This window comes from Neoarius graeffei, chromosome 4 (genome assembly GCF_027579695.1).
Source record: "Neoarius graeffei isolate fNeoGra1 chromosome 4, fNeoGra1.pri, whole genome shotgun sequence".
NCBI lineage: Eukaryota > Metazoa > Chordata > Actinopteri > Siluriformes > Ariidae > Neoarius > Neoarius graeffei.
Genome location: NC_083572.1, coordinates 84,206,610 through 84,232,200, shown reverse-complemented (window position 1 = coordinate 84,232,200; position 25,591 = coordinate 84,206,610). Strand labels below are relative to the sequence as shown.

Below are 25,591 nucleotides of genomic sequence, written 5' to 3'. Positions count from 1 at the left end.
ATTTTTGCAGAGTGCACTTGTTTCTCAAACAAAGAGTGTATAACAGCATTCAAATGTTCTGACAGCTAGGAGATTGAACAGTAAACCCCTATAAGGCACCCCCTTTTATCAAAGTTGATAAACGTATAAAGTTTCTAAAAGAGAAAGTTTTCCGTGGGCTACTTGACACCAGAGCTGCCCTCTTCATTCTTGCGTGGGGCGCCTCTTTCTGGCGGCAGCAGGCTTCACCAAACATGCCCCCTGACCTCAACCCCTCCAGATGGATCAAGTGACTTTGCTGTGTGAGACTGAACGTCTGAGGCTCTGACATGCGCCATCTGGTATTAACAGCAGGTTAGAACCACAAACAACCTACAGAGCTGCTCTTTTACACTAAGGCACGCTGTACAGGTGATGACCAAGAGGAGGGCAGAAGGTAAACTGATCAGGGCTTGACCTACACAGTTTAGGGCTTGATTAAAAACCTGTCCTCCTCTCTGTACAAGCAGTCAGGCGACAGCCAAGAAGATTACAAATTATTATAGCACACAGTCGATAGGGAGGTTTAAAAAAGGATTAATTTAAAAAAAAAAAAAACCTTTCAAACAGCAATATTATAAGCTGTTATTATAAGATGATTTACGTTATGAGAATAAAGTTGATTATTCTATCCACAGTCACTACATATAAGCAATCACGCACTCTGATTGGCTATTCTACTACTAGGCTATCAACTCGTATACCATGAGTAGAGAAAAACAAAAATGGCATAACGTATTGCTGAACCAACCGAGGATGAAATAAAAACTACTCGAAAACAACCCCCTCCCCCCCAAAAAAAAGGAATAAAAGCATTTGATGGTAAAAACATTTTATTTTTCAAGAATTATCATCACATTTTTCACAAATTGCTATGGGTCATTTCGACGGTCCGTTTACATTCTAAGCAGAAGTGATTTTGTATCAAGTTATCAAATTTGCAAAAAATAAAAATGCTCCGTTTCTCAAACTCCAGTGACTGTGGATAGAATAAAACCATTATTCCACTCAATCTTGTCGTACATGGCTTATAGCTGACTTGTCGCTATGCGCCTCGTCGGATATCAGCTCATGTACGACTTGATTTCATGGAATAACTCCTCAATTATTCTCATAGAAAACAGCACTGCACAGTGTTTCATGCCTCTTATGACATTTTATATCATATATTTCCCTTAATTTAAGAACATCATATGTCTACTGGTTAATAGCTATATTTAATCTTGTGCAGCATTTGGAGTTCATTGGTTCCTGTTATCACCCAAATCATCAAATCATTCCCTCACTTGTCGCGTTTTTTTTTTTTTTTTTGGGGGGGGGGGGGGGGGGGGGTGTTTCGATGGTGACCCAATTTGCAGAAAAGAGCCTGGAAAGTGCAATGTCCTCCATCAGATATTTTCCAAATGATGGAAATCTTGCTAACACTGGAGACTCCTTCCATAAACAGTTTCCTTAGAGAACTTTTTTTAAACCAAAACAAACATACATTTTATTTTTTAAATAAGCAACCCACTAACTAGGAAGGACGAAGGCCATCATGTTTCAGAGCCGTACTGTTATACAAAATTAATCAATAACCTCTGAAATGAGAATTCAATAGTGCTGTGGAATAAACGACGAAAGACAAAGCAGACTGACATTTCAAGGCTTGAAACAAGATCTCAGAAAGTTTGCTTAAGGGAGTGGTAAAACTAGGCGTAAAACGACTAAGAAAGCTAATTTAAAAGACTGCTCGTGCTCTTCCCAATAAAACACTTGTATCTAATAAAGATAGTTGTGCACATTTAATAGCCTTTGCTCAAGAAGCAGAAGGAAATAGTAAAAAAAAAAAAAGTCATTAACGGTAACAAACCTGAAAAACGATGCTCAGCATACTGAGCTATGTAGGATTCAGCCATTTTCCTAGTTTTTTTTTTTTTTTTAAATAGCCAAAACAAAGGCTTTTTTCAGCTACTACCTGAATCGGACCTCTGATACAAGACTGAGAGGCCAAGCGTATGCTGCCCATAACGACCAACACATTCCTGGGCTGCATGTCATACCAAGCGTCAAGTTCGTGGCTGTACACTTGGCTGGTTCCGCCTGTTCGGAAAACTGGAGCTCTTCTGTGTATAACGTTATACATGACATAGCTTTAACATCACCACTCCCCACACACTGTTCCTTGTTCTTGTTTCATGAACAATCCAGCCATCCTTCAGGGGCTGTTCAAAGACACCTGAAGATGTCTACAATACCTTAAGTTATAAATAACTGACATTATAAACTGACAAATAATACCTTTACATGTCAAAGGTTTCTTTTAGTATGACCTTATTTTGCAGTTCCGACACCCTTATGACATTTTTGGCCCAACGTAAGAAACCGGCTTATCATGAGGCCGTGTATGTGAAATGTCAGCGATGGGTCCTTAAGCCTTTGAAATGTACTGACTGAGCCAAGTACAGGCAGACAAATCCCTCATCACGTCTTCCCTGTGTTCTGTTCACACAACAGCTGGGATCCATGGATGGATCCCAGTATCACAGCACTGAGGAGGTGAAACGGGTTCATACTCCTTAATCAAACACTCAGAGTAAGCAAGATACATTTCATTAGAAAGGTGATGTTCTCGCCAACTATACCTGCTAACAGTCATCACTTCACTAAATTTCAGCAGAAAAACGTTCCCAAACGTTAATTACTCATAGCTTTTAAGCCAGTCTCTCACTGGGCTGCGACAAATTGCGAACGTCATTCGCGCGAGTGTTTCAAAAGTGTCTTGAAACATTCGCAGGGCTTCTCAATTTCCTCGCATGAGTCGCAAAGTGTCGCTCCTTCGTTGCTGAAATTTTGAACATGTTCAAAAAATTCGTGCGACAAAATTTCTCTCAAAATAGCCGCAAACGCGTCGCTAAGCCGTCACGAACCCTTCTCAAGTCAGTTTCCGTGAGACAGGAAGTGCGAGTGTATCTCACTGGGCTGCGACAGCCTGCGACTAGTTGGAGGCAACAATTGCGATAAAATAGCTATGCGAATATCAATTCAGTGTGATTCCAAGTGAAAATTGTCGCCAATTCGCATATTTTATCGCAATTGTGTCTCCAACTAGTCGCAGCCCAGTGAAATACTACCCTTAGGGTCAGAAGCTGCCCGAGTTTGGTGCAATTATCCTGGTTGTAATGATCCTTGCTTGATTCTTTTGAAAACAACTTTTTTTCTTTTATACTAATAAAAATGCCTCTAACTCATCTTGCTGACAAACACCTTCGTTCATTTAAACGATTAATCCTCATCAGCACTTAATAGCCTTAAAAGTTTTTTTTTTTTTAAGCAACCTGTCAAATGTTTGGACACACCTCCAGTGGAGTTTCTTTATTTTTATTAATTTATATATTTAAAAAAAAGACTTCAGGTCTTAAAGTAATGACGGACGTTTCTCTTAGTTGAGCGGTTCTTGACAATATGAATTACTACAGTTGTGAGATGGCTATTTACTGTATTTTTATTATTTACTGTTTGATTTCAAATGCAGGCGTGGAACTGCAACGCTGAGCTCTATGTAAAAATCTGGAATGCTCATAGCCTATTCCCTGCTGTGGAGATGAGTGAAACCACCTGGCCACCATCTTACCACTCACATTGCGTGTATTTGGCTTGTGTGTGTTAAACCGTCGTATCTGAGCAAATCTGCCCCAAGAAAACTCTCTCCTGACCAAGGGCAGCTGGTGCATAAGGGCGATTGGGCGACGCACTGCCAAAACAAACAAAAACAAACAAAAAAAAAAAAAAAAAAAAAAAAAGGGTTTTTTTTTTTAAAACAAACTTTCACCAGCGCTGCTCGAGGCCGTTTTAATCTAGCCTGGGCCCGCCCATCCTAAGCGTGACGCAACACGAGGGCCTGTTGCGAGCTTAGTCTGGCCAGGCAGGCTATCTACAGCTCTTCCAAGCTCCCGAAAAATCGGGAACCAATCAACTTTGAGCATCTCCAACGGCCCTGGGTAGAGGCGTGTTCAAGGCACTGACGTAGTAGAACTGCGACCAGAAGCCATAGATTGTTTACAGAATCTATGCCGGAAGCGCTTCATTCACGAATGCTGTATTGAAAGCATTCAACGGGAAGTTCTCATTGAAAACGGAGCAAAGAGCAGCCCTGGAGGTATTTATTGAAAGGAAGGACGTTTTTGCCTTGCTTCTGACTGGCTTCGGTAAAAGTTTAATAATAGGATGTCTATGGTTTAATCTACCAGTTAGCCCCGTCACGTCGCATACGTCAGAGGAAAGAGTGATGTGATTGGTTTAAGCTTCGTCACAGCCTTTTCTGGCTTCGACCAGTAGCAAACTGAGGCATTTTAGGGAGGCGGGTCAACCACGGGCTCTGGGAAACGGTTGGGCTTAATATCTTGGCCAGACCAATAGCTCGTAGAGCTTTGCAGTCGCGTTAGCCAGACTAGTTTTAATCTGTCTCTGGGCATCATTGTCAAATCAGGGTAGTCTTGCTTCTAGAGTACTGCCCCTTTTGGGGCAATTTCAGTCACGCTGAAAATTGCCCAAGAGTTCACTGATAGAGTCCCATGTTAATATATTTTTTTTCTCCTGACTGACACTTCAATGCAATCTCTATGGGTTCCGGGGGGGCTTGCCCTAACGTGCTTACGTCACTGCGAAGCGCGGCAAAGTTGCGTTCGATCCGCTCAGTTTCTGAGGTGAGATGGATGCGGACATAGACATATAAACATAGACTCCGCCTTCTGCGTAGAATCATACGTCATCCTCGCCGGCATGTTGGATGTGGCAAAGCGGAGATTCTTCAACCGTCTCTGGTATAGCGTCTAGACAGTAGCCGAGAATAAAGATGCCTCATTCATGTGCTGCGTTTAACTGTACCAACAGCTTTACCGTCCGAACGAGATCACATGGGATTACCTTTCACAGGTGAGACTGGAAAAATACTTTTCAATACTGTTCCTTCAGTCTTCAGTTTCCCAGCTCAGCTCCACCGGGTAGGTGTAGAGTTATAAGCAGTGAGAATTAGAGAATACAGTGCCACACTATGATGAACGTTTTTGAACGTATGATGAATGTTTTTAACCTTTCTGAATGTGAAGGAATCAGTGATGTATTTTGTTTTGGTATGACGTTAGAACCTGGACGAACTCCGTTTGGCGGTCATTCAGCTCACTTTATTCAACGACAGTAGGTCTGTGTGGTGACTCAATAAATAAAACAGTACATTTTTATTTTCATTCACTATTTCCATCATTTATCATATTCAGTCTTGTAGGTTGGTTATTGTGGCCTCAGGTTTTGGTAGCTTGCTACGGTATGCTGACTGATTAGCTTACCTGAGCTATCTATCGCGTATCTGCCGCTAGTTTGCAGTGTACAGGGTATTTCGCACACCATTTATAACCATCACATTAAAAGTTATACGTGTTGTTTTGATGCCTGTTTGTTTCCCAAATATATACGTGTGTCTTAATGGGTGAATAAAAGGCATCGAGTTAAATATTATTGTAGAAAGGGGCTTTATGAAGTTCAGTCCATTTACTTGCATTGGTTTATGGGGAAGATTTGCCACATCAAATGTGGCGGACACTCTGACGTATCCCAGCAACGGGACCACCAGCTCAATGCGGCGTCTATGTTTATATGTCTATGGATGCGGAAAGCAATTCAGTGCGGTCCTTAAAAGAAGTTCCATTTAGTCAGCGATCAAATCAAGCTAAATTGGCAACAAAACAAGCTGGACCCCCCTCGACCAAATCTAAACATAAAACAAATTTCGACGGGGGGGGAATCATATACTCGAGGTTTTACTTCAACATGGTCCCAGCGCAAATCCTGGCGAGCTGGCTGCGAGGACGCCTCAGCGGTTTTCTGCTCCTCCTGCTTACTTTCCACCCTGGAGGTGGCTTCACGGACAACACTGCTTGGACGGTCACTGGAGTTTCGGACATGCATCATTTGTTGGAGAAAAAAAAAAAAAAACATGAATCATCAAAGATTCACATGGGCAGCTGCCTGAAATTTTCGGCTTTTGGGAGAGTGAACATCGCTACACAACCGGATGAGGGCTACAGGCTAGCAGTTCACCGCCACAACGATGAGGTGAGCAAGAACAGGCACATATTAAACCGGCTCATCCAACGCGTGAAATTTTGTGGCGTGTTCGAGTTAGCTCTACGAGGCAAAGATGAAACTGAGGGCTCCAGTCACCGTGGTGTTTTTCTGGGTTTGGTTGACTATTGACTTGCTACCTAGGTCAATTTACTTCAGTCCTGTGGACATTTATGGTCCGTGTAGACATAACGGGGGAAAATTGCCCCCCCCTGAAAAAAAAAATTCAGGAGCCGCCACTGCTCCTGACACCCCCCCCCATTTACTCCTCTTTTCAACTTTACCCACATTCCTTACACATCTTTATAGCGCTCCCCTTGTCCTCCCTCCCCTTTCCAGTTCAGTCTCCAACCTTTTCTTGAACAACTCTTACTACTATAATTATTTTTACGAAGATTTCAGTTTATCTTTGTACAGGAAATCATATAAATCGGACGCTGTCTGGGAAATAAGCTGTCGAGTGGGAGATATGACCAACCCTGAGTACTTATCAATGTAAACTACAGACAAAAATCATGCCCATTTTGTCAATTTGTGCAAGTGGGTGTGATGTGTAGATGATCTCCATTGTGCTTAGCCTTAGGTAAATGAAAAGAACTACTGACCAGACTAGAACAATAACATCTCTCTTTTTATTTGCATCCCTCACTGCTATTTCTGCCCAAAGCTATGGCCCTCGTTTCATTGGGGCTACTGAGGCCAATTTACTCCGTTCATTTTTCTTTTTGAATTTGAGCCGTTGAGCTTGAGCTCTCACATTCAATATCAAACATGTCTAGACTTTGATCTAGTCTGGGACATTTCCATCGAAAGTCTGACATAGTCACAGTGTTCATCCCAGAGATCAATGTCAGATTTTCAACAAAAACAGACAAAACGAGACATTTTCTGTCCCCCCCTGCAAACGGTCATAAAATGCTGTAGCGGCTCCACACAAAATGGCACTGTGTGCGCGCGCACACGTAAAAATGATCACACACTATCAATACTCAGAGGTGAAAGGTCTGTCCACAACCTCTGACTTGACTGTTTGTACAGTTCACTGCCGCACATGCAAGCGTTTTTCTAATAATTTTTCTTACCAACTACATTAATAACTTGTCCAGTTTTGTGTAGCTTCCAGTAGCCTAAATAACTGTTCCGCTTCGCAGTGTGAGTGGTAAGATGTCGGCCAGATGGCTTCACTCTGATGAGCCTATGAGCTCTCCAGATTTTGATGTAGAGCTCAGCGAATTGCACTAAACTTTTGACGAGGCACATCTGCTAACTGAAAAGCATTCCAGTTGACTACCTCATGAAGCTGGTTAAGGCTACATCCACACGACAACAGCAACGAGATTTTTTTTTTTTTTTTTAAATATCGCGTCCACATGGGCAACGGATCAGTAAAATTTCAGGTTCGTATGGCAATGCAACGCTTGCTGAAAACGATGCAATACACATGCCACACCACTACGTGCGCTGTAAGACGGTCCCATCAGAGACACCAGAACAATAGAAGTAGTAGACGCATGCGCATAAACCCCTTCTTCTGTAGCATTAACCACAAAGTTTTGATTATTAATCAGTAGCGTAAAACGAAAGACACGGAAAGAGGAATGAATGGGCGTAGATGGAAGCCGGTACGCCAACATTCTGATATCCTCCAGAATTCTTTAATGGTCCGGAATAAATTGAATGCTACACGTTGATGGATTACTTTGTTCTTCTACGCCCTTTATGAGGAATGTATTGTCGGACTTAAACCAACATCTGAAGAGGTGAGATCGCTCCTTTTTTTTTTCTTCCTATGTTTGCTGGCGGGATTGTTTTTGTTTTTGGAAAGTGCACGGGTGGCGCATGGGCGGTGCACGGTTTGGTACTGCTTCCGCAGTGTTTGGACTAAAGACTCTGCCCTAAGGGCTATTCTCTCACTCTCTCTCTCTCTCACTTTGCACCATTACACAACAAATATTCACAGTGAAAATATTTTGTAAGCGCGTTTCATGAACCAAGTTATAGGATTTGTTGACAACTCGCATCGAGTTCGTTACACTTCTACCCGGCGTGAAGCACTGACAGTCATGTGGTTGTGACGTCATCGTAAACAATCCGTTCTACTCATCCAGAAGACTTCGCAATGGCGCCGTTGCCAGATTTTTTCACTCTGGAACCCGTTCTCAAAAGATTTCGTTTTGGGGCACCCAAAACACCGGTGCCGTGTGGACGCCAGGCCGAAATGATAAACAATTTTATCAGATTCACCTGAATCCGCTGCCGTGTGGACAGGGCCTAAGATAACGCCAATAGTGTGCAAAGGCAGCAAAAGATCGACAAAAAACAATTGGTGTATCAGTGACGGATAACTAACTAACAGTGCATGGACACGTGCTCCGTTACTCGTTAGCATAATAAACAATAACAGGAACAGGTTTTCCAGTAACAGCAGGTCACGAATTGTTTCACTGCTCTTCTACCACAGCAATTTGTCAGCAAAGCAATTTTTAAATCAAATCAACATGCCATACTTTTAACTGTTTATAGTTTCACTCAACGCTACGAAACATTCACAAGACAAGTTAGTTCTCGTCATCACTTACATTGTAGCAGCTTTAAACAGGTGTTCTCTCATCCACAACTTTTTCTCTTAAGACTCATGTTACTGACAAACAGGAAAGTGCAAAGTCCTCCGGTCTGACACCCGAGACGCCTTCCATAAAGGTTAAACAAACATTATCTTCCAGAAAGCTTCATCATAGCAATGACTACACATCTTCGTTAAATAAACTATATTTTAGAGCTGTTTATTAGACATGCTGTGGATGCATACAAGCCCCTGTGAATTGTCACTACAGAAGTGATTAGAATGCATCAGAACGATTGCATTAATATAAACCTGTGACTGGAATTAAACCCGGACCTACCGTTACAGGAAACGAATCAACACCACCTGACTAATCTGATTTGAGAATTTAACAGTGCTTGGAAGAATAGACCAAATCATTGTGAGATCCAGATATTATGATTTTTGGAATAAAATGACATCGTATCCAGTGGGCAGGTGCTTTATCCCCAACGTCTAATGCAAGCACGCAGCGCAGACGGCATTTACACCTGCCTGAAATCCAATCACACTGCCAGCCAGACGTGACCTGGATGATCCCACCACATTCCAAACTGCCTTTTTGTGCAATCAAATGTTATCTGATCACCAAAAGCAAGTCTCACCACAAAGTGAAGTCAATCAGTACTCAGGTTGTCCTTTGTATTTTTTAGATTGTGTTACAGGAAAAATAAATCAACAGTCTAAAGCAAGTAAAGTGGAAGTTACGCGTGTTGATGCTTAAACTGTCCGTGCTCAATCGCACACCAATAAAACGTGTTGTAGCATGTAACTTTTCGTTCTATTACTCACTTGTACTGTGCTGTATACTAAATATTAAATGCAGTTTACCAAATCTATAACCTGGCCATTCTTATTTTCATTCTACTTGCATTTACATGGACACATTCTCCCATACCCACCAGATGGCAGTAAGAACACGGTGTCTAAATCTGAGCACGCACTGGACTGCTGAATGAGCCGTTCCTTTTAGCAGTTAACCAGTGCTCTGAAAATCACTGGACGTTTGAATCTGCCTGCCTGATTAGCCAATAGCATTTAAGAAACGTCACATCTCTATCAGATCTAAACAAAACTCAAAACTGACAGTTTCGTGAGCTAGCTTAAATTTGGAGAACCATGAAGAGCTGAGAGACGGGCTTTTTTTTTTTTAATTGTGTGTGTGTGTGGGGGGGATTTCTGATCACTGCTTTCACCCATGCCTGTCAAATTTAATGAGGATAATACCCTTGATGACAAGATGCTACATGGTTTCGTTCTGTGTGTTTGAGGCAGTGGCACCAACAGTGACGGAGATGGGTAGAGGGAACAGTGTGTTGAAGGATGTCCAGCCAAAATTGCACCATCCACGTCCGAGACTAATGTAGAGGAAGACCCACGCCTGGGAGTCGCACATACATACTATATTACATAACGTTACATGGCATTCAGCAGACACTCGTACACGAAGTGCTGAACTTCTAGCCAAGGACGTTCTGGTGCAAACTGAACAAGTAATAATACTTGGAGTAACATTCTGTTGAAGTACCAATACTCGGCAAACAGCCAAGGAAATAAACCAACCATACAAAGTACTACTAAATAGAGAAAAACAAGGTCAACTGTGAGCTGACTTACGTATCCCCCCGCCCTCGCTTATATCAGAATGCAAGCAATCGAAGGAATAGGACACTTATTATCAATGCTGACTTCAACAAATAATGAACCCTGAAACAAGTAAAAGAGCCGTGTTCTCCCCAGGGATTTCAAATAGCATCCTGATAAACTGTCATTTTGAAATAGCATTTTGCTTCTTGAAATAGTGTCAAAAGTCACCCTACAAGTTCCGTAAACATTCAGGCGGTAAACAGGAAGTCAACGTGCGACAGACCTGAAAAAGGTATACACTGTGTAGAGCCTCAAGCTGAAGCTCGGTACCAAATATCAAGCAGTTGTGATTTGTAGTTGCTGAGAAAAGTGTTAATTTTGTAAATCCACGCCATATTTCATAAAATACATTAAGGAAGTCAATGATCGACAGACCTGAAAATGGTATACACGGTATAGAACCCCAAACTGAAGTTTGGTACCAAGTAGCTAGGATTTGTGGCTGCTGAGTAAAAGGGTGTTTCAGACAGATGGAGATACGGACGGACAGAGGTAAACCTCTGGACCTCTCCTTTGGAGCAGGGGTATAATAATAAAACACCAAGAGCTAACCCCAGGCAAGACAGGAAACAGCCTGGGTTGGTCTAGACTGATATGCAGTTACACAGTGAGCAGGGAAGCGGTTCAGCCTGAAGAGGAGAGTCTGCGCTTGAAGGTGGTCAGGCAGTTCTGACCTCAACGGGAAGATCATTCCACCCAAGGGGAACCAGGACAGACAGCAGTCTTGAGCGGGCTGGGCAGGAGGGGAAAGGAGGAGGGACCAGGCAACCAGTAGTAGCAGCAGAGCGTAGGGATCTTGCTGGCATGCTGGCCCTAACCCCTTGACAGCCTGGCAAGCTAGCACCAATGTCAAATTTGATACAAGCTGCAATAGGTAGCCAGTGCAGGTTGGCAAGCAGAGAGGTGACACCAGGCGATGTGGTGAAAAGTATACGGACACCTGACATCCCAACCCATATGTGGTTCTTTCCCAAGCTGTCGCCACAAAAGGTGGAAGCCGAGAAACCTCTACAACGTCTTTGAATGGTGTAGCATTAAGACGTCTCCTTCATTGGAACTAAGGTGTCGAGCTCAAATGTGTGTCCCATGAAGGAATGGTTTGTGAAGGGTGGAGTGGAATGAACAAGCGTGGAGTGGACAGAGCCCTGGCAGGCTGAATTTGGGATGAATGCTGACTGCACCCAGACCTCCTCCCCCTACATCAGTGTCTGGCCTTACTAATACTCTTGTAACTGAATGGATAAATCATATGGGTGTCCACAACACAAACAAATCAAATCCAAAAATCAAACAAACAGTCAGTCAATCATTTAGTCATTTCTGACTGCACCTCATCAGCATCAACGCCTGAAAGAAAATACCACTAATCTTTCGCTGTATGACTCGGCAGTACAATTAATCCATCCCAGTGTGTACATAAAGGGATGATGGTGGAACAACGCAAGCTTATAATCAAGCTGCCAGGTTCTGTAGTGATGCTGAGAACAGTAGCTGGGCACTGTGCTGTCATGTGAGGCAACACTGACGGCCGCCTACCAGCTAATTGTGTCCTCACAAGCTCATGAGCACCTCAGATGACCAGAAAGTCTACTGGGCACTATGGTTGCCCGGAGCAGCAATGGAGCAATCCGAGGACACTTTTGTCTCAGTGGGTCAGTCTGCGATACACTCACTCAACTGGAATGGAGACTTATTTTGTGGTGTGCTAACAAACATAGCCAAGTGGTGGCAATAAATGGGTCAGTTACTTTTACTTCAAATCATTTTGGCGTCTTCCTTTGTGCTGGCTGCATTACATTTTGTAGAAAATAGAATACAAAAGCAGCACTGCAGACTTTTCCAGTTAAAGTACTGGCCTCTAATCCTTCACACACTTCAAACTGCAAACCAGACAGATGGTCTGTAAGACAAGGTGTGAGAAATAATGCAAAACAAACTGCCTTCAAATCCCATTTTAAATCCCAATGAAGCATTTCCAGCCCTGCAAGAGTGCGTTTTGAAAACTGGATCCCACACAAAACTGCTCATGTTAGTACATGAGTAACAGTTCAAGATAAATTTGTCAGATTAATTTAGTCAAGAAAAACAAAAGGCTTTTGCTAAACAAATGGCTTTTTACCTACTCATCACACCTCCAGAGCTGACAGGAACAAGCCTGTCAATTCGTTCCTTTCTATATGACTTCACAGTTTCAAATGAGGTCAGCGTATGCAAACCACTGACAACGCCCTCAGATGTGAGCAAGTTCTGACAGCCCTATTTCCTCATTAGTCACAGATAAGCCAGTCTCGGTGGACACAGAGTACCTGCACAGATATACAACTCAAAATATCAGCATAATAAAGGATTAGGGATTAGACAGTTGGAGGTCTAGACAACCTTTACAGATCCCAGTTTCTCAACAGGTTAACAAACACAGGCAGGTCAGATAAACTACAGATTCAACCCACTTGGATGAAAGAGGGGGAAAAAAAAAAAAGTCTGATACACACACCCTTCCCTGTTTGATCCCAGTGCCAAGAAAACTGCCTTCCAGTTTGAATACAAATTTGTTACAAAAGCAGAAAGGTGGTGCTGTTTGCAAAACACACACACACACACACAAAAAAAAACCCCAGCCAAAAAATCCTAAATGAACATTTATTTAAAACCTAGGGGTGGACAAATCAGTAGCCTGGGACAAGGAGATTGTGTCTAGGCTGTTAGCTTTTATTCACTGTTTTGTTCAAGTAGGCTATTGGCTCCCCCCGCCGCCTCCCTCAATCACCCACCAGAGAAAGGAAAAAACAAAAACTACTCACTACTGCCTTTGGTTAACAAAGGTTTTCACTTGGTATGTATCTTCAAACAAAAGTGCACCTCACAGTGATAACATGCACCTGTACAGTGGGGCAAAAAAGTATTTAGTCAGCCACCAATTGTGCAAGTTCTCCCACTTAAAAAGATGAGAGAGGCCTGTAATTTTCATCACAGGTACACTTCAACTATGAGAGACAAAATGGGGGGAAAGAATCCAGGAAATCACATTGTAGGATTTTTAATGAATTAATTGGTAAATTCCTCGGTAAAATAAGTACCGTATTTTCTGGACTATAAGCCGCTACTTTTTTCCTAGGTTTTGAACCATGCGGCTTATACAAAGGTGCGGCTATTCTGTGGATTTTTCTTCCACCGCTAGGGGCGCTCTAACCGGAAGTAGAATCAAAAATAAGATAGACGAAAAATCAATACAAAGAAGAATTAGCAGATCTTTAGCAGATAGAACACGCACGACAAATTACTAACTGGTAATTATTTTCAAATCCAGCGAAGATGATTAAGGTGACTTGTGGTTTCAAACACAGGAGAAATGAAGGTAAATAAATACCGGTTATTTTCTCTTGGTTCTGTTCCGTTTTAATCAGCAAAGTTGCTGCCGTGTTAAAAGGCACTGTTCGGAAAGAATCTGTTCAGGTACATACATGTACATTTACAGTACAAAATCGTTCTGTACATGCAGTAAATATCTAATTTTTCAACATAGATATCTGTGGCTTATAGCCCAGTGCGGCTTGTATATCTTTTTTTAAATTTTTTTTTAAAAATAGAGCGGATGCGGCTTATATACAGGTGCGCTCTATAGTCCAGAAAATACGGTATTTGGTCACCTACAAACAAGCAAGATTTCTGGCTCTCACAGACCTGTAACAACTTCTTTAACGCTACGTTCACACTGCAAGGCTTAATGCTCGATTCCGATTTTTTTGTGAGGTCGTTCACATTAACAAATATATGCGACTTGTATGTGATCCTCAGTATGAACGAAAAGCGACCTAAAAGTCCGCATGCGCATTGCAGGATACGACGACGTCACACGCAGTGAGCATGGCCAGTGTTTACGGAAGTAAAACCGCCCGGTTGCGGTATGACCCATCCAATCTAGCTTGAATAGCTGTATCCCCCCCCCAAATGGAAATCAGCTCCCTAACCTCTGCGTCCTTCCATTGAGAAGATTCAGAACCTTCACAGCCCGAAGCGTCCCTCGCATTGATGTCATGCGCAGGGGCGCAGATACGTTTTTTGAACTGGGGGGGACAAAGCTGCCAGCAAACCAACCCCAACATGCCTGTCAAACTTGTTGTGGGTTACCATAGCAACCAAGCTCGAGCTCGCAACCTGTGCAGTCTGCGCAGCTCAACCAACTGAATATCAGTCTTTGTTTTGTTTTATGTGAGTTGTTGCAACTATGTATACACTGCCGTGCACCTCAATAAACCGAATGGTAATTAGTCTTTTGATTTTTCCGTGAGGTTTGCCTTATGCAAAGAAAGACAGCATAGACTTTTTTCCTCCCTATAAGTGGGGGGGACCGAACTAAGTGAATTTAAATCTGGGTGGGACGAATCCCACCCGTCCCACCCTCTATCTGCGCCTGTGATTATGCGTCATGTTGTTGTAACTTTTTTTTTGAGAGACCCGCCGCCTACTTCAGCGCAGAATAGTGACGTTTGTGGCTTGTTGATGACGTGTAAGTCGGATGAATGCGACCTGGCAGTTCAGACTGAAGTCGCATATGAAAAGAGCGGATAGGAATCGGAATTAGGACCACATATCCAAACGGCCTGGGTCGGATTTGAAAAAAATCGGATCTGTGTCGTTCATATTGTCGATAAAAGATCGGATACAGGTCACATATGGGCGAATAGATCGGATTTGAGTCACTTCAGCCTGCAGTGTGAACGTAGCCTTAAGAGGCTCCTCTGTCCTCCACTCGTTACCTGTATTAAATGGCACCTGTTTGAACTCGTTATCAGTATAAAAGACACCTGTCCACAACCTCAAACAGTCACACTCCAAACTCCACTATGGCCAAGACCAAAGAGCTGTCAAAGGACACCAGAAACAAAATTGTAGACCTGCACCAGGCTGGGAAGACTGAATCTGCAATAGGTAAGCAGCTTGGTGTGAAGAAATCAACTGTGGGAGCAATTATTAGAAAATGGAAGACATACAAGACCACTGATAATCTCCCTCCATCTGGGGCTCCACGCAAGATCTCACCCCGTGGGGTCAAAATGATCACAAGAACGGTGAGCAAAAATCCCAGAACCACATGGGGGGACCTAGTGAATGACCTGCAGACAGCTGGGACCAAAGTAACAAAGGCTACCATCAGTAACACACTACGCCACCAGGGACTCAAATCCTGCAGTGCCAGACGTGTCCCCCTGCTTAAGCCAGTACATGTCCAGGCCCGTCTGAAGTTTGCTAGAGAGCATTTGGATGATCCAGAAGAGGACTGGGAGAATGTCATATGGTCAAATTAAACAAAAATAGAACTTTTTGGTAAAAACTCAACTTGTGTTTGGAGGAGAAAGAATGCTGAGTTGCATCCAAAGAACACCATACCTACTGTGAAGCATGGGGGTGGAAACATCATGCTTTGGGGCTGTTTTTCTGCAAAGGGACCAGGACGACGGATCCATGTAAAGGAAAGAATGAATGGGGCCATGTATCGTGAGATTTTAAGTGAAAACCTCCTTCCATCAGCAAGGGCATTGAAGATGAAACATGGCTGGGTCTTTCAGCATGACAATGATCCCAAACACACCACCCAGGCAACGAAGGAGTGGCTTCGTAAGAAGCATTTCAAGGTCCTGGAGTGGCCTAGCCAGTCTCCAGATCTCAACCCCATAGAAAATCTTTGGAGGGAGTTGAAAGTCCGTGTTGCCCAGCGACAGCCCCAAAACATCACTGCTCTAGAGGAGATCTGCATGGAGGAATGGGCCAAAATACCAGCAACAGTGTGTGAAGACTTACAGAAAACATTTGACCTCTGTCATTGCCAACAAAGGGTATATAACAAAGTATTGAGATGAACTTTTGTTATTGACCAAATACTTATTTTCCACCATAATTTGCAAATAAATTCTTTAAAAATCAGACAGACAATGTGATTTTCTGGATTTTTTTTTTTCTCATTTTGTCTCTCATAGTTGAGGTATACCTATGATGAAAATTACAGGCCTCTGTCATCTTTTTAAGTGGGAGAACTTGCACAATTGGTGACTGACTAAATACTTTTTTGCCCCACTGTATGCTCATGAGGCTATCACTAGCCATCAGCCACTTAAAGAAAATCTTGAAAAATATAAATACAAATTAGCCAAAACTATATTTCTTTTGATTTACTGTATATTACACACACACACACACACACACACGTGTTCTAATATAAAACTGGACTAGTATTCCAGTACTTCTCTGAAGGTGTGTGGTCATATGACCGTTGAGCTCTCATTAGTACATCGAGGGCTGATACCTTCGTGATACTCGGTTCAATAGGACTCTCTCCGGCACCTTCCTCTTCTAATTCTAGAGTCAGATACCTGCAGCCAAAATCTCAAACTAACATTACTGCAGGCATGTTTAGCATGGCCCTGGTTAAATTGCTACCTTCTCTCTGTGAACCAAAGATCGTTTTGATCTTTTCATTGTTTATCTTCAACACTTGAGACAAAAATCACTCACGCTTTGGTCGGTGAGACAATGAAAAGATTTTTGTTTACCACGTTATGCTTACATAGAGTTGAGTCGATGGCTTGGAAGCCATGCGGTCAGCATCAGCCATGATCAGCACGAGGTTTATACTGTCGTAAAGCAGTCGTAAACTATCCTGTAGAATTTACAACATTCGAATCTAACATTCAAGTGAAGACGCAATGTTGTAAATAGTTCCGTTTTCTGACTTGGCTGAAGTGGATATATACACAACACACTTTGTCGTTTGTATTTATGATTTTTCCTTTTAACTTGTGACAAATAGGATCTAGTACTGGGGATACAATGCTGTTACAAGAAAAATGTGTGACCCAAAAATCGTCATTTCTTTTTGTACGTTTTGGCAGTTCAAATAAAAATAAAAACACACACACACACACACACTATTTTTTCAGCGGTAGTATTTAACTGCCGTTGGCGGATCCGTGATCCGAAAAATTTAACACAACCAACAAAAAACACAACAACCCCCCCACCCACACCCAGAGACAGACCTTATATCTAGATGTTGGCCAATGGCCTGCTGGCTTTTTGCTGATGGAACAAACACGTGCTACTTCAGACGCTTTCTTAGAAGAGGATAATGATAGTAATGTAGGTGGCCCCGAAGAGGGAATTTATACACTCAAATGTGTTCATGCTAATGCATTTAACTAGCTAACTTTCTGATGTTAGCTACTATTTTTAATCCTAGTCAGTTAGATTCTGGACACACAGAAACAGGATGAGGCAAACATTTTATTTATTAAATAAATAAATAAAGAAAGAAAGAAATCCACCCAAATATGGGTAACCTGCAATATGAATTTTAACCAAGGTCTTCAAACAAAGGACCATGCTTCAAGACTTTTCCCACTCATTCTTTCGTCTTCCTTGCTATACGCCTGTAGTGCCTGATGAACTTAACGAATCTAGCCAAACTGGCCTTTCCAGGCTTTAACGATAGACAGATTGCCTGGAAATGAACAGCAATTACTCATTGCCTGAGAAAGGTTTCTATTTAGTGGTCACAGACAATAAAATCCAGAACTTAAACGGAAGTTGGACAAGGATCTACCTTTTCCTGATCCAGACAAATAAAATCAGTCAAGTTTAAGGGAACTCACCTAATCCTTTTCCTACTTCCTTGTTCTTTCACAATATATAGACCCCTTGCCCTGACGTCACCCGAAACCGGAAGTAAACAAACCCTGCGCCATATTGGAAGGCCAACAAACTCGTGATTAGGGGGAAATAACGGCAGCGGGCAGTATGTGAACCCACGAGGCACCTGATTCATCAAAAACCTACAATGGTAAACTTTTGTGCTGTGTTAGGGTGTTCTAACAAAGCTGATGGGAAAGGTGAAAAGAAGTCTTTCTTCAGAATACCAGCTGTGATTGAGACACAAGGGGAGCAAACCAAGGAGCTTTCTGCCAGGAGACAGAGAGAGTAGCCTATCTAGCTGCTTTATGTAGAGCGGATCTGAATACTTCAAGTCTACAGCAGTACAGAATATGTTCAGAACATTTTGTTACTGGTAAGTCACTAGGCTAGAGTGTTGTAGAACATTTTTTTAAATGTTTACTGAATAAAAACATCCTTAATTTTATCACATTTATGTTATACATTTCATTTCTTTTTTTTGTTTTAATTTTCTTCCCTCCATCCCTCTTTGGATTTTAAATATAGTTTTTCTCCATGTCCAAATAATTCAAAGATCCTTATGTTATAGAAAATTAGTATAAAAACGGAGGTGATTATAGGAAACCGCGTGTGCTGATTGATCAAGAAATTCACCATTTCTCAATAATCACCTCAAGCGACTCGACAAAACGGCGGCCGATCGTTTTGTCACCGTAAGTGAGGAAGAATTACAAATTATGAAAGAAAATGCCGTTCCTAAAAGTTTGCTCTAAAACTATTCAAAGGTAAAGGTGGAATTGTGATTTATTTTATACATTTCAAAAGAAAGTATTTTGTGAGTCAGCATAGATAAAGTGGCAAATCTGTGCGAATTCATTTGCATGCCGCTTTTGACGAATCAAATAAATGATTTTTTTTAAAATGCGATTTACTCATTTTAAACAAACTCACCAGTGTATTTGTACTAAAACAATTACCCACCTCGGTGAATAATAAGACACAAAGTCGGGATTATTATTCACCGATATTCACCTCGCCTTCAGAGAATAATTGTTAATTAATTAACCTTCTGACCAATCAGATTTGAGAACAGCAGCACTGTGGTACTAGACACTTTAATGCACAGTAATCGCTCATTATTAGCCACCAACATTCTGCCCGAGTGTTTCACCTGCATATTCAGTTCAGCACATAATGAGAAAAATGTGCCGCAGAGAAGCATGAAAAACAGGCTAGTTTAAAACAATGAGTTCTCTGTGACTTGTGCGAATTAGAGCACAGATTTATTAGTGCAGAAATGGAGCATAATTTATAAACTACTTTATATCGTCATATACTTTACTGTGTCAGTGAAGGATGTGTTTATTGGAAGGTACTAATATTGGATTCGCGAACACGAACTGTTCGAACAGCTTGCTTACACACACACACATTCAAGCATGATTAGTGCTCAAGTTAATTACTGAGGCGGGAAACTAATATTTTAGGTAAAGGGTGGCTAATAGTGCGATTAGTTGAACCAGATGTCTTAGATTAAAGCCAACTCTGAAGTCTACAGGCCAACGGAGCTGACAGCATGTTGCTCAAAGAGGCCTGGTTTATTTCGGCAGTTCCTCAGGGTCAGTAGGTGTCCAAGCTGGAAAAGTACTCAGCTCTAGTTTTAGCTAACGCACACTGCAAACACACCTTGGGTTATGTTGAAGATGAAAATCAAAACCTAGGCTGAAAAATTAATTGTATAATACTGGCCATGAATCTAAAATAAATAAATAAATATCTTGAGTTGTGGGGGGGAACTATATTTGAACAATCATGTGTGTCAAAGTTGGATACATATCTAATGTATACTGAGTGGGATCCAAAAGTCTGAGACCACACTGAAAATCCAGGATTTCTCTTTCCATCTAAAACAGGAAACAGAAGGTTTTAGAATTTAAGTATTTAAAACAAAAAGTAAATGTTTAAATATTTTTGAATAATCAAGATTCTGCACTGTTTCTAGGTCCTTATTTAAATGGAAGTAAATGCGTGATACGGACCATGTTAACTACTTTGTATAAAAGATCAGATTTTCCTTACGCCCAATCTCTTATTTTGAAGCATGTGTTCAGATGACACACTGATGGATTTGATTCAAAATAAATTACAAGGTTTTGCACAAACTTGGAATCCAGAGGCACTTTCGGATTGGAGGAACGTTTTATAGTTCTTGGAACTGTTGTAGGATGTTCCTCCCCCCCTTTTGTGTCTGCACTGCAGGAGCTGAGGATGATCATCGTTCTTGGAATGCCATTTTGAGGACCTCCCCCCCCCCCATCATTATTTCAGGGTAGATACTCTCCCAGGCCAAGAGGAATCACAACTTATGTAAGCATACAGTTCACTTCAGCGTTCCTACTGGTGGTGCGAATGCAGACAAACAAAAGCCCTTGAAGGTGCATAGTTCTCAGAGGAGCTCCCCAGTGAGAGACTTCATAAGTCCCTGAAACTGTTTGTTCTGAAAGTACATCAGGCCAGCTTGACTGCACACCGTTGTCGGGGGGGGGATTTGGGGGAGATACTAAGAAACTCAAATTCATGTAAATATTTCAAAAGATTCTAAGCTGTTAATAATATAATTTGTAATGAAAACATTTGTTTTGAATTAGAAAAGAATGCACAATAGAAGTATTTTCACTCGCGCCCTCACACACTTGGACTCCACTGTAGACGGAACTGAGAAACCCGATGCATACGCATCCTGAGTCTTTTCTCCTGCAGCCATGACTGCAGCAAAAAAAAGAAGAAAAAAAAAAACTGGATTTGTCTTTTTCCATCACATCATTCCTATGATGATTGTCTCACACACATTTAAAAAAAAAAAAAAAAGGGTCAGCACACAGATCTGATCACAGTAATGACAATGGGTTACTAATAAACACAGGTGGAGCAACTGGGCGCAAGTATTTAAAAAAAAAAAAAACACACATGCAAACAAACAAAACACAGAACTGAGCAGTAAGGTGTGTAATGAATCCGAGACTTCTGTATCAACAACTTAATGTTTGCACACTAGTTCCACAGTACGATAAAGATCTGTTATTGATAATGTAGAGTCCAAAAGTCCAAACCAAGAACCTTTAAAATTTAAAAACAAGATTATTCATTAAGTCCAAAATTATGCAGAAATGGAAAAAGGCCAATGGAGTTGGAACAGTTTATAAAAAAAAAAAAAGGGCGCAAACAGAACATTTAGTAATTTTACACCACTCCTGAATTTTTAAATCTAATTGGTTTGAACGTGGAGGAGATTATTTTTTCCTAACCGCAGTCCTGTCAGTAATCCCGGCTGTAATTCAAATCACAGGTTAATACACTCGTTTAAATACATTCTCCAATTCTATAGTAACGATGTGTACAGAAGACACTTCGCAATCCAAGACAAATAATAAACCGATGAAAAACGTGCTAACAAAAAAAGGGGAGACAAAGAAATTTTATGGAAGGAGTAGGCATGTAATGATCTATCGTGTTATGACCATGCCAAATTTATGACAATTTGAATCAAGGGAGACAAAAGAAAACACTAAATCATGAATTATATTTTAATCAGGCTGCGTAATTGGCGTTTTTCCTAGCTGCAATTACATTCTTCAGACAGCACAGACAACAATAAAACAAAAATTGAGGGATGGCCCCTGACTTCACTCCAGGCAGAAGTAACACAGCTCTAATGCTGTGAGAAAACACAAAGAACAGATCTAAAATAGGAAAGAGCTGTTTGACTGACTGTACAAATGGACTGAACAAGAAATCTGAGCCATCTGTTTACAGGCTACTGAAAGCTAAAGAAAAGAAAAATGGAGGTAGTGCAAGTGTTCAAAAATTTTATTAAGGCCTACATGAATATTTTTTAATAGGCCATTATATTTTACTCCAATCTTCACAAAATGTGGTAAAAAAAAAAATTACTGCTGTTAAGAAAACTAAGGGTTTTTTTTAAATAAAAAAGGAATATTTAAGTTGATAAATGTTTCATATTTTTGGAAATAAAATATCCCCCACCCCCCCACCCCAATATATCGTAGGAAAACTGAATTGTGGACTCGAGTCATCAAATCAAACTATGAATTGGGCGAATCGTTACATGCCTAGTAAAGAGATGTTTATTTAACATTTATGGAAGGACTCTCCAGAGTTAGGGTTTTATTTAAAAAAAAAAAAAAAAAGACTGATTTCTGGACAAAAGCGTGTTCAGTTTCTCTGCAGCCTTTTTTTTAAACTTCTAAACTTTAATTTAAAAAAATATATACCCCACCCTGGCGAATGAACAGCTGTCTCACAATATCAAATGCAACTATAAATGAATAAGGAGTATGAAGTACTTATAACTGCTGTCAAATTACTGTGGTATAAGCAAGAATAAAACAGTTCAGGTTGTGCTACTATAGTAAAATCTACTTTGGTGTCGTAATGGCATCTAACCACCTTGTTGTTGATTATTTTCCTTTAACAGCCAGCATGCTCTGTTCTACGATGGTGTGTTTGTGTCCTTGTAGATTTTATTTCTCATTTTATATTAGTGCTGTCAAAGTTAACGCGATAACGCGATCTCAATTTATCGCGATTAAAAAAAAATAATAATAAAATAGTGCCGTTAACGCAAATTCTAATTTGGCCCTGCGAGTCACCCGTAGTTCCTGTTGAGGCTTGTCGCGCGCTGCTTCAATAAGAGTACGTGAGTGATGGAGAAAGGCATAGACATATAAACATCCTCGCCGCCATATTGGATGGGGCAAAGTGGAGATTCTTCACCCGTCTCTGGTATAGCGTCTAGACAGTAGCCGAGAATAAAGATGCCTCATTCATGTGCTGCGTTTAACTGTACCAACAGGTTTACCGTCCGAACGAGATCACATGGGATTACCTTTCACAGATGATACTGGAAAAATACTTTTCAATACTGTTCCTTCAGTCTTCAGTTTCCCAGCTCATCTCCACCGGGGAGGTGTAGAGTTATAAGCAGTGAGAATTAGAGAATACAGTGCCACACTATGATGAACGTTTCTGAACGTATGATGAATGTTTTTATTTTTATCTGTTTTTTTTCTTCTTTTATGGCAAATACTTCTCTTCAAAAGAAACTAATGAAGAGTAAAATAAAACATTTTTTTATTTTCACAGTGATATGAGACAGTGATATGCACTTTATTTTTCATCCCTTGGTTTTCTCATCTAATATGGAAGTTATGGATGTCAGTGGCTGTGACAAGACATGTTATGCTCTGCAATTAAAAAAACAAACAAACATTGGTACAAAGCAAGCCCATTCACTTTTTTATGCTGATAAGATAATTACAATGGTTTTTCATGTGACAAAAATGTGCGATTAAATTGCGATTAATCGCGAGTTAACTATGACAGTCGCAACATTAATCGCGATTAAATATTTTAATCGCGTGACAGCACTTATATATATATATATATATATATATATATATATATAAAATCTATAGAAACGGAGGTGGCGGAACAGTGGTGTAGTGGTTAGCACTGTCGCCTCACAGTAAGAAGGTTCTGGGTTTGAGCCCAGTGGCTGACAGGGGCCTTTCTGTGTGGAGTTTGCATGTTCTCCCCATGTCTGCGTGGGTTTCCTCCGGGTGCTCCGGTTTCCCCCACAATCCAAAGACAAGTAGGTTAGTTTAACATGGGGCAACCTTAGGCTGAGCTGCCTTTGAGCAAGGCACCTAACCCCTGGGTGCTGTAGCATAGCTGCCTACTGCTCTGGGTATGTGCTCATTGCTCACGTGCATGCCCGTGTGTATGTGTTCACTGCTTCAGATTGGTTCAACGCAGAGAGGACTTTCACAAGTGCATGTATGATGAATAAACTTGCTGTTCCTCTTTTTGTTTTATATATAAATGTATGAGCTGGGGGAGGGTGGTTAAAAACACCCCTACCCCAAAGATACAAACAAAAAGAAAAACCAAACAACCACAACAAACCACCACCACCCACACTCACAAAGAAGCACAACACACCCTCAGACTTTACAAGATTAAAGTCATGTTTACAAGAGGAAAAAAAACCCTCATTCTGAGACTGCAGTCATACATTTACAAGGAAAAAAAAAAAAATTTATGAGAAAAAAAAAAAAAAAAGGTCAAATGGTTAAATAAAATCATTTGTTGGTAGCGACCTCAGTATTTTGACCTGTGCTCTAATGTGAATGTGATGTAATTTTAGCTGTGAAGGAAAGATTAATGGCTGTGAGCTGTGTGGCACAGATAGTGCCTCATGCTCTTATAATGCACACGGCGAACATGACAAAACACACACTGAGCACACAGAGGCAGTCTGCACCACCACAATTCATCACTATGGTAGCATTTAAAACGTAGCCATGGAGATGGGAGCTGTCAGTGCACAGGGAACAGGTGTGTGAGGTTTTGCATGCGTGTGCGCGCGTGCACGCCGAGATTACCTTTTCACCACCAGAGTAAGAGTCTTGTGGGAGCCCTTGACTAAGCAGATGGCCTCCTGTCTGTAGCCGCTCAGGGGAACTTCATTGATGTTTACGAGCTCGTCTCCTACCTGGAGGCTTACAGCCGCCGCCTTGCTGCCTTCTTCAACCTGAAAACACAAGGAGAAAATTCTCTTATTAAACACTGCGAGGAATATACAGCACGCTTTGACGTGTATACACAATGAGGTGGTCTAAATGGTAGTAAATGAATGTCTGAATGATGAGTTTAGAAACAGACAGATGGAGTAAGAGTTTTTCAGGGCTGGCCATACACACGCCATGAATATAAAATCATACGCCCTCCAGAATTATTGCCACCTTTCATGTAATAATATCTAAAATGGATAGGGCATGCAATAAGTGATATTTAGCCACCAAACACACAGGGACACTGTCCGGCTCTGTGCCTGGACTGGACAATTCTTGATAAACACACCCACTCAATAAAAGCAAATGAAAGATGAGAAATAAAATGAGCTAAATGTCATGTTTTACAGTTTAAGTATAAAGCTCTGACTACTGTTACAGCTGCAGAATATAGAAGATGCAATTTAATATGCTAGCATGAGTGATGAATACATGTCTAGTTACAACATGCAATGTGAGGGTGACGGGTATCATCACTGTTTCATATTGATCATGTCGGTTTCATACCCGAGAAGACTGACGACAAAACAAATGTGCTAAATATGGTGTGGAAGCCTCTCTCAATACTTATCGGCTCTCCAGGCAAGTTTAAGTTCAAGTGTCCGCGTGGGTTTCCTCCGGGTGCTCCGGTTTCCCCCCACAGTCCAACCTAAGACCTGCCACCTTAAAATAAAGTTGCTGTATTACTATAACTGTAATGATTTAGAATGTTTCTGATGCAATTACCGTAATATGTGTATTCTAAGATACACTGAAAAGTAAGGCAACTGCATATTATAAAAGTTTAAATGTTGGCACTTTATTAAATGGACTGGATTAAGATTAAAACACATTTAAAAGAAAACTTAATTCATACATTTATGTTTGCAGAAAGATTCTGTACTTATAGAACACTTCATGAAGGGAA

At 41.1% G+C, this 25,591-nt stretch overlaps 1 protein-coding gene across 1 annotated transcript in view; it reads right to left on the bottom strand.

The window, feature by feature from the left end:
• The window catches only part of shroom2a (shroom family member 2a), a 130,323-nt gene that overhangs the window by 43,042 nt on the left and 61,690 nt on the right, over positions 1–25,591 (bottom strand). Inside the window, exon 3 of the mRNA XM_060919875.1 lies at positions 24,496–24,644. Within this exon, the coding sequence (XP_060775858.1) occupies positions 24,496–24,644 (149 nt within the window). The remainder of the gene's footprint in view (positions 1–24,495; positions 24,645–25,591) is intronic.